Below are 13,426 nucleotides of genomic sequence, written 5' to 3'. Positions count from 1 at the left end.
ATTATGGCAGGGTCTCTCAGTAGAATCCAGAGTTCATTGATAAGTTATTAGCTAGGCTTATCCAAGTAACTCGTCTTTGCCTCTGCAGTGCCAGAATTACTGGTGGACTGTCATGCTCAGATCTGAATTCTTGTCCTCAAAGTAGTGCAGCTGGGACTTAACCCATCTCAAGATGGAGCCATCTCTCCATCTTGAAAACATTCTTCAGTGTTATTTTCTTCTATATTATTGCATGCTTTGTTTTGTGACTTTTCCTGGGTGATGTGAATAAATGTGCATTCGCCCCAGATAGGACACCAATCACAGAGTGAAGAAACAATTTCACCCAGGTCTAGCTTGTGAGCTAGCAAGTTTATACGTTTATAAGGGCTAGTTATAGCAGAGTGGATGAGGAGTTAGCGTCAGCAACTAGGACAACTTAAAGGCAGATGCATCAAAGAAAAACCTCTTCTAGCATGAGTGATGACTCACAAAAACTGCATCCCTGGGTTCACTGCGGGGTTTATAGGCTGTTCCACTGGTCAGGTTATCTCAGAACTCCTACTGCTTATATAGCCTTGGAGGAGGGGCATGGTGAATCCTTTAAGTTTCGGGAACTTCCTGAAACCTAGAAGTTATTTACTTCTTGATTTTGATCCTCTAGGATGAAATGTTTATATTCAGAGGAGACTGTTACACAACGTATCTATTTCTAGACAAGTTGCTCCAGATTGTAAGAAACGCAAAAAGAGCTGTCTTTTTGCAGTTATGGCTGTGTTTGATGGCTATGTTTGACATGTTCACTGGCCGACTATCAGTCTCCTCCTCCTCTTCCTCTTTCTTCTGTTATGTTTATTTTTTGTTTTATTCATATAGGTGTTTTTGCCTGCATATATGTCTGTGCACCATGTACGTGTACTGTCCTACGAGGTCAGAAAGGGGTGTTGGATCCCCTGAAATTAGAGTTACAGACACTTATGAACTGCCACGCGAGTGCTGAAGATGAAACCTGGGTCCTCTGCAAGAGCAGCAAGTGATGTTAATGTCTGAGCCTTTCTCCAGCCCCTTCTAGTCTCTTCTTGTTCCATAAGAGCTTTATGTGTGTTTACAAAGCGTGGTCCTGTTTTTCTTTGTTTGAAATCATCCAAACACTGCTATACTACACTGCTCTACTTCTTGGGGACTCAGACACTACCCAGGTAGCTATAAGTTGAGTGACAAGCAGTTCTGTTGCAAAATCTTCTTTCTCAAGGATCTGACATCATTTAGATGACAGAATTTCCACAAAGCAGGTAGGGAGGGAATAATTGTTTGAAAGATACCAGTTTAGCAAGAAAAGACTATTAAAAAAAAAACCCAACTATTTATGTGCCTAGGTTTGAAAAAAAAAGTTATTGTTGCTGCATAGGTCAGCCCTAGAGACACTGGATTTTCTTTCAAGCTATCATGGTTGGGTGGACAGAATCAGGCTCCATCTGTTCATTGTAAGATGCTGCCAGTAGGAGATCCCTGACTTACTAGAGAGAGGCTCTAGTTCTGCACATTGAGCAGGTAGGCAGGAGGGCTCCTGCTTTGCTAGTTCAAACAATAATAGAAAGAAATGTCTGCGTTTCCATTCCCAGTCCCATGAGCTCCTGGCCAGAGGCTTACTAGCACTGTATAAATTAGATGACAAATAATTACTGCCTATTAAGGAGTTCCTAAGTTAGGCATTCTGTCAAGTGCTTTCGTTTAATGCTCAGGAAAAAACACCGTAACTATTATTATTGTCATCCTACAAAGGAGGAACGTAAAGCTTAGTAAAAATGAATAATTGGCTTAGCATCAGTGGTTACACCCTCGGGTGACTAGTGAAGCTTTGTCCATCCCATTCAAGCTGCCTTATATTGCAACTTCAATAATAATGGTTAACCCTTTCTTTTCCTGGACCGCTGGAGGCAAGATGGGTTACGGATGCTCTTCTGGAGTCACCCTTGAGATTTCAGCCAGGCTTCTTACTCTGGCTGTGTCTGCTCAAACTGCCACAGTCAGATCCAGAAATACTGGCTAAGCACGAGCCAGCAACATTTCTGTCAGTACGGAAGGAAAGGATGTAGGCTCATTAAGTTGGACTATTTGCCCTTCCTTGAATGGATTATTCAAGACTATCTACCCAAGAAAAGAGATCATGATAGCTCGTTGTACACAAAACAATTAAAAACCTTGAAACAATAGTGTACTAGCTGGTTTTGTGTGTCAACTTGACACAAGCTGGAGTTATCATAGAGAAAGGAGCCTCCCTTGAGGAAACGCCTCCATGAGATCCAGCTGTAAGGAATTTTCTCAATTAGTGATCAAGGGGGAAGGGCCCAGCCTATTGTGGGTGGTGCCATCTCTGGGCTGGTAGTCCTGGATTCTATAAGAAAGCAAGTTGAGCAAGTCAAGGGTAGCAAGCCAGTAAGCAGCACTCCTCAACGGCCTGTCTGCATCAGCTCCAAGTTCCTGCCCTGTGTGAGTTCCAGTCCTGACTTCCTTTGGTGATGAACTGCAATGTGGAAGTGTAAGCTGAATAAACCCTTTCCTCTCCAACTTGCTTCTTGGTCATGATGTTTGGAGACTAAGACAAACAGTGATAATGGCAGTTTTGATTTTGATAAAGAACATTTATTTGTTCACTCTGACTTACAGGATGAATAAAGTCATGCTGACTGACCCAGTGAGATAGATGCCTCAGTGGGTCAAAGTGCTTGCTGTGAAATCCTGACAACCTGCATTTGATCCCGGGACCCACAGTGGAAGAAGAGAACCAACTCCTGAAGGTTGTCTTCTGACCGCCACCCGTGTGCTGTGGCATGTAGAGCCCTGCATTCACATGCCTACCTACACACACGTCGGTGAGCTCACACACACACATACAGAAATAAAAAAAAACTCACAATGGCAATAATGTGAGCATCTAACACCTGCTTCGACAGGCCACGCTGCCCCGTGGTCAGTCTTTCTGTCTCTAGGACAAAGCACCTGAGAAAAATGTGTGAGAGAGGGTTTATCTTAGCTCATAATTTCAAGTCATGATCACTCCAATCACAGTCACTCTGTGTGTGGCTCCAGGGTTTGAGTGAGGGAGGTGAGGCATAATTAGCACCACAGCAGGATTATGTGGTGGAGCCGACTCACCTCCAGGTAGACTGAAAGTGGCAGATGGAGAAAGAGGCTGGAGACTAGAGAGGAACTTTCAGACCATGCCCCTGGCAGCCCACTTCCTCCCATCTGTCCTCACCTTCCAGTTTTTACCAATCCCCCAATCATGAATCAGTCAATGCACTAATCCTAATCCACCGCATAGGTTGCTGGGCCCAACAATTAGGTTCTCAGGATCCAAATGCTCGCCCTAAGTCTGTCAGCTGTCATGGCATGAGCCTTTGGGGAATTTTTTGATTCAAGTCATAACATGATCAAAGTTCCTAATGCTGATAACTCATTTGATCTCCGTAATAATTATTTTTAAAATAGTATTATTATGCTAATGTAGGTGTCAAAACTAAGCTGAGAGACAAGAGCCATTAATTAACTTCCTTCCATAAGGTGTCAAGACTTGTAAACAGCTAAGCTGGTGCAGTCTATAAACACACAAATATTCAGTAGGAAAACCCAGCTTCAAGGCAAGTTGTGCAGACTTTCCCAACTAGCCTGCAAGCCTTTATATCCCCTCTGAAGGAACTCTCAACCACCAGTGGTCCAGCATTACGTGGGCAGTAGACGATAAGGTCTTCCTGGGGTTGGTTTGGCTCTGAAGCAGAGATCTTCATCTCTCTGTCCATTTTCTGGGGTGCTTAATTCAAGTTCAAAGGCCAAGTCATAGACTGGTTGCAAGTAAACTTAGAAATCACCTGACCTGGGGTTTCTCAATCTCTGAACTATTGACATTCTGGTTTGCACAGGTCTCTCTTGCAGGGTAGAGACTTGCTCTATGCAAGGTAGAGTTTGGAATGACATTCTCAGCCTCTATTCACTAGATGCCAGCACAGCCTCCATTTGTGGAGAACAGCATTTACCAAATGATAAATATGGAAGTGGGAGATGCTGAAAGGGTCTGAAACTTTTCCTGGCTGGGAACCACTGACCCAAAGGATGATTTCACAGATATTGCAGTTGGAATCCAAAGAGAAAAACTAACTTGTTTAAAGTAGCAAGCAAGGGTAAGGCTAGAAGCTACATTACTACACAACATCCCTTTACCATGTATATGTCACAGTATGGAACCCCGAGAGGCAGAAGCAGTTTCTATTTACAATCAGGCCGAAAAAACTTACTGGACATGAAGCTGATAAGCTCTGAAGGGCTACTTAGGCAGCAAGGAGTAAAAACAAGAGGCTGCCATCTTGACTGGCCATGTATTTCTGCTTCAGGACTTGAACAAATTCAGATTCATCCATTGGATTAAAACCATGTTTTCTATTGTGAGGCTCAAAATAGTTCTATAAATGCATCGTGTAAGCCATAAAGCTCTTAAAAAACACCAGGCATCATCATCATTATTTTTTGTTTTAGGGTTTTTTTTTTTTTTTTTTTTTTGAAACAGCGTTTTTCTGTGTAGCCCTGGCTGTCCTGCAACTCACTATGTAGACCAGGCTGGCTTCGAACTCAGAGATACTCCTGTCTCTGCCTCTTGAGACTCGGGACTAAAGGTGTGCATCACCATGCCTGGCAACATCAGGAATTATTAACATCATTGTAGGTGCAATTATTCGATTCATAGCAAAATTTCTCAGAAAAGTTTATATGGGAGCCTTCATTCCTGGACTTCCCAGTTCTTGGGCTAGAGAGAAAGCAGGCAAAGAGACCTTCCTCTCGCAGAGCGCCTCTCTGCTTCCCTAAATCCCAGGAAGCCAAATGAGAGCGATCAGGTCACCACTTCGCACTAGCGCGACTAACCAGATCTGCCCCCCGGTACTCGGGCCTTTCAAGCTCCACCCTCCGGCCACCGCCCTAAAAGAGGCCGACCCTTCTCACTCCAGGCCTCCCTGAGCATCCCGGAGATTCCCGAGCTTTTCCGATCCCTTCCCGGCCTCCCGCGGGCGGTCCGCGCGGAGGTGGCGGAGATTGCCGAGGGATGTAGCCACGCCCCCTCACCACAGCCTCCTCTCGCGCGGGCCGCCCGAGTCCCACACATCCAGGTTCCTCCCTCCTTCTCTCCTTTCTCTCTCCCCGCCTTCCCGGCGCTGCCACAGTGGCGGGACGGAGGATCCCGACCAGTCAGCTCGCTGCGGCCTCGCGCTCCTCCTCCTCCCAAATAAACAGCCCTCCCCAAGCTGGGAGCCCAGGCCGTCCCCTTCTTCGCACAGCCGGCGAGTGGTGAGGGAGCGCGGGACCGAAGGACCAAGGGACAGAGGGATCGGCGCACGCGCGTGCGAGCGAGCGAGCGAGCGAGCGGCCGGCGCGAAGCCGGAGCAGAAGCCAGAGCCGGAGCCGAAGCCGGAGCCATAACCTGAGTCGGAGCGGTAGTGAAGCCGAAGCCGGGCTCCGGACCGGCGCGCACGCACACACACGCACGCGGGGGGCGGGGCCGGCGCGCGCCCGCTTGTCGCGACTGTCGGCACCGAGGCCCAGGGGGAGGTGGCCTGTCGCGGGTCGCCCGGCTCCCGGTGGCGAAGGGGGCGCGGGCGGATGGCGGAAGGCGGCCAGGCGCAGCAGCAGCCGCCTCAGCTCGGGCCCGGCGCTGCCGCCCGGGGCATGAAGCGGGAGTCAGAGGTGGAGCTGCCGGTGCCCGGAGCGGGGGCAGACGGACCCGAGCCCGGCCTGAGCAAGCGGCCACGCACAGAGGAGGCGGCCGACGGCGGGATGCAGGTGACCGCGCGGGACGGGCGCCCGGTTACGGAGGGCCGCGGCGGGCTCGGGCCTCGGGGCGCCGGGTGGGCCTGGCTGGAGAGTGGGCTTGGGGCCCGGTGCAGGGGCTGGGCTCCTAAGGGGCCCCGGAGGCAGCGCGAGGGAGTGGGATTTTTCCTTTTGGAGTTGGGATTGAACAGGATCGGGATGCAGTCCATTTCTTAAACCCGTCCTCAGTTTCTTGAGAAGTTGAGGTGTCTTGGGTCTATTTGTCCAGAGGAGAGCTGTTGGGCTGAGCCGAGAGCGAGGGAAGCTGGTGGGAAAGCTCCCGAGAAGAAGGGCGCCTTTTGGTTTACCCTGGGCACACACTGGGATGAGGAAAGGGGGAGCGGCATGTGGAGGACAGACTGAAAAGCCAGCCAACTCCTGGAGAGAGAGCCCGAAAGGGGATGTGGCTTACCTTGTGGGTTCAATCAGTTACTCGAGCAGTCTTGAGAAGTCCGCGGAGTTTGGTAGTGTGATGCTCAGTCTCAGTTTTGTGCAGCATGTTATTAAGTCTGGAGAGAGACAACAGGCATGTCCCTCCTGTGCTTTACCCTTTGCATCCTACATTTGTAGGATGCGCAGTAGCTCCTTAGTATCCTGAGGTAGAAAAGAAAATTTATTGGGCTGTTAGGAGACTGGTTTCTGAGTTGTGGCCTCAAGGGTAAGCTTGACTGATGAGGGTAGGAAATGGTAAAGATACTGATGCTGGCGGTTACTACTTAGTTTGAAGAAGGTATTGCATCCCTATAGGCTTTAGGATTTGTTCTCTGTTTAGACAATATTGGCTACGAAATGGAGAGGCTCGCAGCAGCAACAGGATGCTCTCTCATTCCTTTAGAACCATAGAATGTTAGAGATGGACCAGAGACACCATCATCTTTCCCACTAGGAGTTCTCAGTCTAATGCACTTGGAAGAGTTATGCAGAATGGATTATGTGCACTTTCGGTGAAGAGTCAATACTTTGTATCTTTTTCTTTTTGGTGGTACGGAAGGGTGTGTTCAAGTTTCGGCAGGGTTTAACAGCCTCATTTTTATAGATAAGGAGTTAGAAGTCCAGAGAAAACTAGTGACTTGCCTAAAGCCACCCAGTTAGCTGGTTCTAATTCCTATTCCTGTGCTCTCTCCATTACACCACTCTTGGAAATCTCTGCAGTACTGAGAGAGACTTCCCGTGCCCAGCCAGACTTCCTGTGGCAGGGAAGGAGCTGTACTTAAAGCCTGGCATGTTTGCTGTGTGCCTCTTGTCTCCTTTGCAGAATCCACCCTGTTACCTCTGTTGATTTGGGCAAAAGGGACCTCCTGGGTGTTGAGTTTTGAGTCCTTTTGTTTGCTGGCTTTTATTTCCCTTAGAAGAAGTCTGTCAGGCAGAGGGATTGTTAGATCAATCTGAAAGCCATAGAAGAATGGGGAGACTTAGTGGGTTAGCACTGGATGATAAAGAGGGACCACTGGATAGAGGTGAATGTGTTCACTTGGAGTGTGCACACATCTGTGCGCCTTTTCCCCCATGCCAATCTTAGTTAATAGTGTGTTCTCATTGCTTTTCCTTTCTTCTGTCTGAGGCTCATTATTTGCTGACTGCCTTCACGTTGGCTAAGGATAGTGATACTTGGAAAAGGAGTAGTGCATAGGGACTTTGGGATGTGCAGAGGAAGGAGAGAATTAGGTCCTTTGGGTACAATTGGATAACTTAGAACTATTCCACGGAGAATTATTTTCCTCTGTATATTTGTGAATAGTCTTTACATTTCCTTTTGTACATTCTTAGAATTGTACTTTTTGTTGTTGTTTTGTTTTTTGAGACATGGTCTTATTTGTAGCCCAGGTTGGCCTGAACTTCTTGTAGTAGCTGAGGATTACCTTGAACTCTTGGACTCCTGATTTCCCTGTTTCTACCTTCCCAGTAGATTTCTGAAATACGGGCATGCACCACCATGCCCAGCTCATTACTGTAGGTTTCTTACTCCTTGTCACACAGGTATTAAGATCATCATTGACTTAACCCTTTGTTTTCAACTAGCTGTTTTATCCTGGGGAAAACCCCTATTTGGAGACCTCTGTTTTCTTATTTAGAAATGGACTTGTATAAAATAATTCCTAGGTTGCCTTCTTAGAAATGTAAGCCAAGCTCCCTTTCCTAACAGCGCACGTGACCTGGGCAGGGAGACAAATGAATGAAAAGTTAAACAAACAAACAAAAAAAAAAACCTGCTGGTGTTTAATACTCAATTAAGTAACGTATCTCAAGCAGCTGTGACACTCTTGGGCTACTGGTTTTTGTTTGTTTGTTTTTTTGAGACAGGATCTCTCTGTTTAGTCCTGGCTGTCTTGGAGCTTGTTATGCAGACCAGGGTAGCTTTGAACTCTCAGAGCTCTGCTTCTACTTCTGGTGGTGTTTACACACTGTTTTAACCCTATAGGATATATAAAGAAACACTACTTTTATTGCATATTATTCAAGAGACAAATCAGCAGTTGTTGATAGCATTTGAGAAAATTAAGCAGGGAAGGGGATAGAGAAATTTAGAGATGGCTCAGGAAGTTCTCTCTGTAGGTGACCTTTGAAGTGAAGATGTGGGTCTTCTGGAGGGTTTAGGGAAGAGGATTCAGGCCATTCAGTGGTTTAGGGAAGAGGAACCCAGAGGGTTGAGGCATTGGGAGACAAGTAGCTTGATGTGCTGACCTGGAGGCCAGAATATGCAGGCATAGGCCTTCTCAGGAGATAGCAGCAGCGGGTTAGAAGGGCTTGGAGGCTCTTCGTAACTAGCTTATCCTCATATAGGCTTTTTATGGATTGGTCTTAAAACATGTGTTTTTTCCTCATCTCTGAAGACAGCTGGGGTCTTTCTGCAGTCATAGCTTGGTCCTTTAAGACTTCCCCGACAGCATAGTTGGCATTAGTTAGACTCAGCTGTGCCTGCTGGTTTATTTATTTGTACTTATGCGTCATCTTTTATTGTCGTTAGAGGCTTTATTGTGCCTACTTCCTTAGACTCTACGCTTCCACAAGGAAGAAAGTGTATTTCCTTTATTCTTCATAATACCTGGGTTTATAATGAATGTAAAATGTTTATTAAATTGAAGTTGAAATTTACCACTTACAAAAAACTTAGGGATTAAATTAATCATGAGATTCCCGAGTGAAGGGAATTTTTTCTTTTTCTTTTTTTTTTTTAACAGAATGCAGTAGTTGACCAATTTAATTTCCCAAGACTATTTGCTAAATGGAACTACAACCCTAAATTAGGTTCCAAGGCTGAGTTTTGGTTGGGCCACTAAACTTTTGGACATCATTACTTCCAAAGTGGAGTCCTGGGGCTCCAGAGAGTCTGGGCTTATGTTGTAAGCCTTATGCTCAAAAGGAACCTGAGGGAGAGAGGAAGACTTAGTGCTTTTTAGAACAATACACATAAGCCTCACGAGGGGAGAAGAGTCTCCTCAGCCTGGGCAGAGGGGAGAAGTAGAGAGACCTGGACTGTGGAGTTGAAGGGAAGTAGGGTTGAGAAATGTAGCTGTTAAAAATGGCTCAGGAGTTAAGAACACCGGTTTCTCTTCCAGAGGTCCTGAGTTCAATTCTCAGCAACCATATGGTGGATTACAACCATCTGTAATGCTCTCTTCTGTGTGTCTGAAGACAGTCACAGTGTACTCATATAAATAAAATAAATAAGACTTTTTAAAAAATATGGAGTTTGGAAATAGTTACTACACTTGTGGAAAGCTGGGTATATTAGCACCGCGTCTCCCTTCCTCAGAGCTGAGGCATACGGAGGGTCTACCAAACACACCGAGGGCTGCTTCCTGTCAGTCAGCCTTTCTAGTGATTGCAGACAATGCCATTATCAAAAATTGTGTTCTTATGTAAATTTCTAGGAGTTAGGCTGCTGTATAAGGTAAGATGAGTCTTAATTATTACTTAGAACCTTCAGCAAAAGTCTTTATGGCAGTGAAACATTGGTATGTGGTGATTTTGTGGCTTAGTAACTGCTTTTGACCAGAGTCATCAATCTAGAGGAGCTGAGTGAGTTCACAGTGTGAACAAGTATGTACATGTATGTGTGTGTTAGTATGTGTGTAAACATACACATGCTGGGGAGTGAACCTAGGGCCTCATGGGAGCTACATGAGTCTATGAGAGTTGTGTTGTTTGTTTTTGTTTTGTTTTCAGTACTAGAGATTCAAACCCTTGAGCATGCTAGGCAAGCATTCTACAATTGAGCTATATCCCCAGCCCTATTTTTACTCTGAACTTTGAGATAGTATCTTACTACTTTTCCTGGACTGGCCTTGAGCTTACACTGTGGCCTGGGAAGGCCTGCTGTCTTGTCAGCCTCATAGATCTTGGCCATCAGGTGTAGCTCACTTTTTAGTGACTCTAGTCGTAGGGAGGTCTGAGGGAGGGGATTCTAGGTATCCTGTTGCATTCGGTATCTCATGTTCCCGTTTGCTCATTTGTGGGTTGATTTCCTTCTAGGTAGGTATTTGGACCCTCATTTGGGTTTTTGATTCTGAAGCTGGGCATTGTGCTGCTTTCGGTAAAGTTCTTCAGTAATGTGCTCTCCTTACAGGTAATTTCATGGGTAGTATCTCACTTAAATGACTTAAACCTGATTTCTAGTTGTCTAAGTTTTCTCAGGCTGTCATAACCAAATACCACAGACTGGTGGCTAAATAGCAGGCATTTATATCTCACAGCTGTGAAAGTCCAAAATGGTGCCAGAATGTTTGAGACCTGGTGAGGGTCTGCTTCTTTGCTTGCAGATAATACCCTCTGACTGTCTGTTGAGGTGGCCATTGCTTCAAGGGTGGAGAAGTGAGAGCTATGTAATCGTTCTGTCTCAGCGGCCCCACCCTCACAACCTCATCAAATCCTCATACTTTCCAAAGACTCCATTTTCAAATGCTGTCGCATTGGGCGCTACAGTGTCCTCTGATTTTTGTTTTGTTTTATTTTTTCGGGATAGGGTTTCTCTATGTAGCCCTGGCTGTCCTAGAGTTCACTTTGCCTGTCTGCAGAGTGCTGGGATTAAAGCCATGCCACCATTGTCTGCCACATCCACTGAATTTTGGGAGAACATTTTTAGGTGAAGAAAACTGAGGCATAGAACAAAAATCACAAATTGAAAAAAATTATTTTAATATATGACATAGGAACCCATAAATGTAAACCTGGGAATGTATTTGACTTACAAGTAGAATTCTAATTATTCTTTTGGGTGGCTCAGGCTGAGGGGACTGTGCCTTAGCTCCCTCCCATCTTTTAACCCTCTACTGATTCCTTCTCTATCACAATGACACGTGAATGAAACCTTAAACTAACTAGAGATTGAACTTTCATTTTGTTATAAAGCAGACTAGTGCAGACAGGAACAAGAATACAAGATGAGGGGAAAGAAAAGCAGAATCCTTCTCCGTGTAAACGTGGACTGAGTGCTAGTGATTGGCTAGTCTGATGTCTCTCGGGCCTTTAGTGTGTGTTCAGCTTTAATTGCAGAAACAATTGTTTAGTAAGTCGTGAATTTGTTTGAATTTGTGTTATGTGTTTTACACAACATCATAAACACCTTTATTCTGTGGTACATGTAAACTTCCTGTAGGAATAGGAAGGGAAGACCCATAGAGTTGTTGGAAAAGACATAGTGGCCCCTGAAACATGAGCAGACAGATGGAGAGAGGCATGCCTGGTGCATGTAGTGAGTTTCTTACTCTTTTCCCCTGCTGCCACAGCAGGAGCGGGCAGCTTACATGGCTAAGGTTTCATGATCTAATCCATCACGGATGAGCTTGAATAAGCCCATTGGCCGATGCTGATCTAGTTAGGACGGTAGTGCAAAGCTGCTTGATCCAGGATTGGGACAAATCCGATCAGACCTGCCATGTGGATCCTGGACATATTTCTGTAATTTGGGTTGGCAAAATGGTTTGGGATATCAACTGAGAGAAGGAGGGAGCAGCAGGGCATTTCCTACCTAAACATCTTAGGAACCCCAAGGGGAGTGTGTACGGAGGGTAAATTTCTATGGCCAAGTTGTTTTGATTATTTGAGCCTGAACTTTAAAAAAAAACAAAACTTTTTTTTTAAGATTTATTTATTTTACTTTATGTGTGTGAATGTTTGTTATGCCTGTATTCATACCACATGTGTGCCTGTTGGGTCTCCTGGAACTGGGGTTAAATATGGTTGTGAGCTACAATATGGGTGCTAGAAATGGGACTCCAGGCCTCTACAAGAGCAGCCAGTGCTCTTAACCTTTGAATTGTCTTAGTTCCTGAATGTTTTTGAGTATTAATGTTCAGGAGTGATCTTTTTAGCAGCATTTGGAGGTTCCATTTGTTATCATATAGTTGGATCTGACCTTTATGAGTGATCCTTTTTCTGCAACTTCAAATGGTTACCTCTTCTTTGAAGGGGGAGAGCCTGCTATTATCCAACTTGTTGTATAAACGTTTGTTATCTATATACTTTACAGGTGGTATGGTAAATGCCATTCAGAGTTTCCCCTGTTTGGATTTGAGTCCTGGCTTCTCCATTTACCAATTCTTGGCAAGGTCCTGAGTTCTTGCACACACATCTGTGACCTGGGAGAATTAATGCTTATGAGCTACTACAATGAGTGACTGAGATTATTTAAAGTGCCTATGGGGCTAAATGTTGAGTCTCAGCTCTCCTTGTATCCTGCTCTACAGCACTCAGTAAGTTCCTGCTTACTGCTTGATCAGCATGGAGTGGTTAATGTGCTTCCGATTGATTAAGTGCCAGAGTTGGGGACTGTTAGAGAAGTAGTGTGTTAAACTGGGAAGCCTCATTTGCTCTATATCCAGGCGGAGGAAGAGAATGGACCTGGCTGAGGTCTCCTGTGAGGGGGAGGAGGTGTCATTCTTTGTAACAAGTAAAGGCTACTGAAATAATCTTGGTTCTTGCTGGTGCTGAGTAGTGTAGCTAGTCTGTGGAGTCTAGGAAAAGCCTTCCTGGGAGGTGGATGAGTTGCAATTCCTCCAGACAACCAGGGATCAGTGAAAATGTGTTTGTTGGATAACTATGTTGCACTAAGTAGATTGATTGCTGTCTTGTTTATTTTGTTACCACTTGAGTGTGTGAAATTGAACAGGGTTGCTTTTTTTCTCAGTGCCTTCACCAGTTCCCGGCTATTGATAGGAGTGATTCCCCAAAACCGAATCTGCTGTTAACTCAGCTTAAAATATTGCTGGAACCCGTGTTTAACTCAGGCTTAAGTCCATCCCCTGTTGGGTTTACCAGGTCCTTCTGGCCTGACACCTGGACAGAGTTCCAGCCCCTTCTTTTTCTACACTTTGCTTCCATGTTCATGTTTAGAGACTTGTGGTTTCTGATGACAATGTTCCTCCACTTTGTTTCTGTTCTATTTCAGGAAACTCCTGCCTCTTTTTGTGTCCTTGCTCCCGCTCCTTACCCCTTATTTGTAAGGCCCAGCCTTCAAGACTTGCTTGAGTTGTTGATTGTATCATTTACCCAGTGTCTATGGTTCTTGTAGTTGTGTTTTCTTGGTATGCATACGTGTGTGTGTGTCAGAGAGAGAGAGAGAGAGAGAGAGAGAGAGAGAGAGAGAGAGAGAGAG

At 45.4% G+C, this 13,426-nt stretch overlaps 1 protein-coding gene across 6 annotated transcripts in view; it reads left to right on the top strand.

Moving 5' to 3' along the window:
• The first annotated feature begins 5,125 nt into the window (after positions 1-5,125).
• The window catches only part of Rbfox2 (RNA binding fox-1 homolog 2), a 249,215-nt gene continuing 240,914 nt past the window's right edge, over positions 5,126-13,426 (top strand). For 4 of the 6 annotated variants that reach the window (XM_028778948.1, XM_028778946.1, XM_028778951.1 and 1 more), the window contains exon 1: positions 5,626-5,805. In XM_028778948.1, the coding sequence (XP_028634781.1) occupies positions 5,626-5,805 (180 nt within the window). Of the gene's footprint in view, positions 5,806-13,426 lie in introns of all 6 variants that reach the window. The other 2 variants (XM_028778949.1, XM_028778947.1) reach the window with 1 other exon arrangement.

The sequence above is a fragment of the Grammomys surdaster genome, unplaced genomic scaffold (assembly GCF_004785775.1).
Source record: "Grammomys surdaster isolate TR1022 unplaced genomic scaffold, NIH_TR_1.0 342, whole genome shotgun sequence".
Classification (NCBI taxonomy): Eukaryota; Metazoa; Chordata; class Mammalia; order Rodentia; family Muridae; genus Grammomys; species Grammomys surdaster.
Note: the sequence above shows the minus strand (reverse complement) of the source record. Positions and strands in the feature narration are given on the sequence as shown.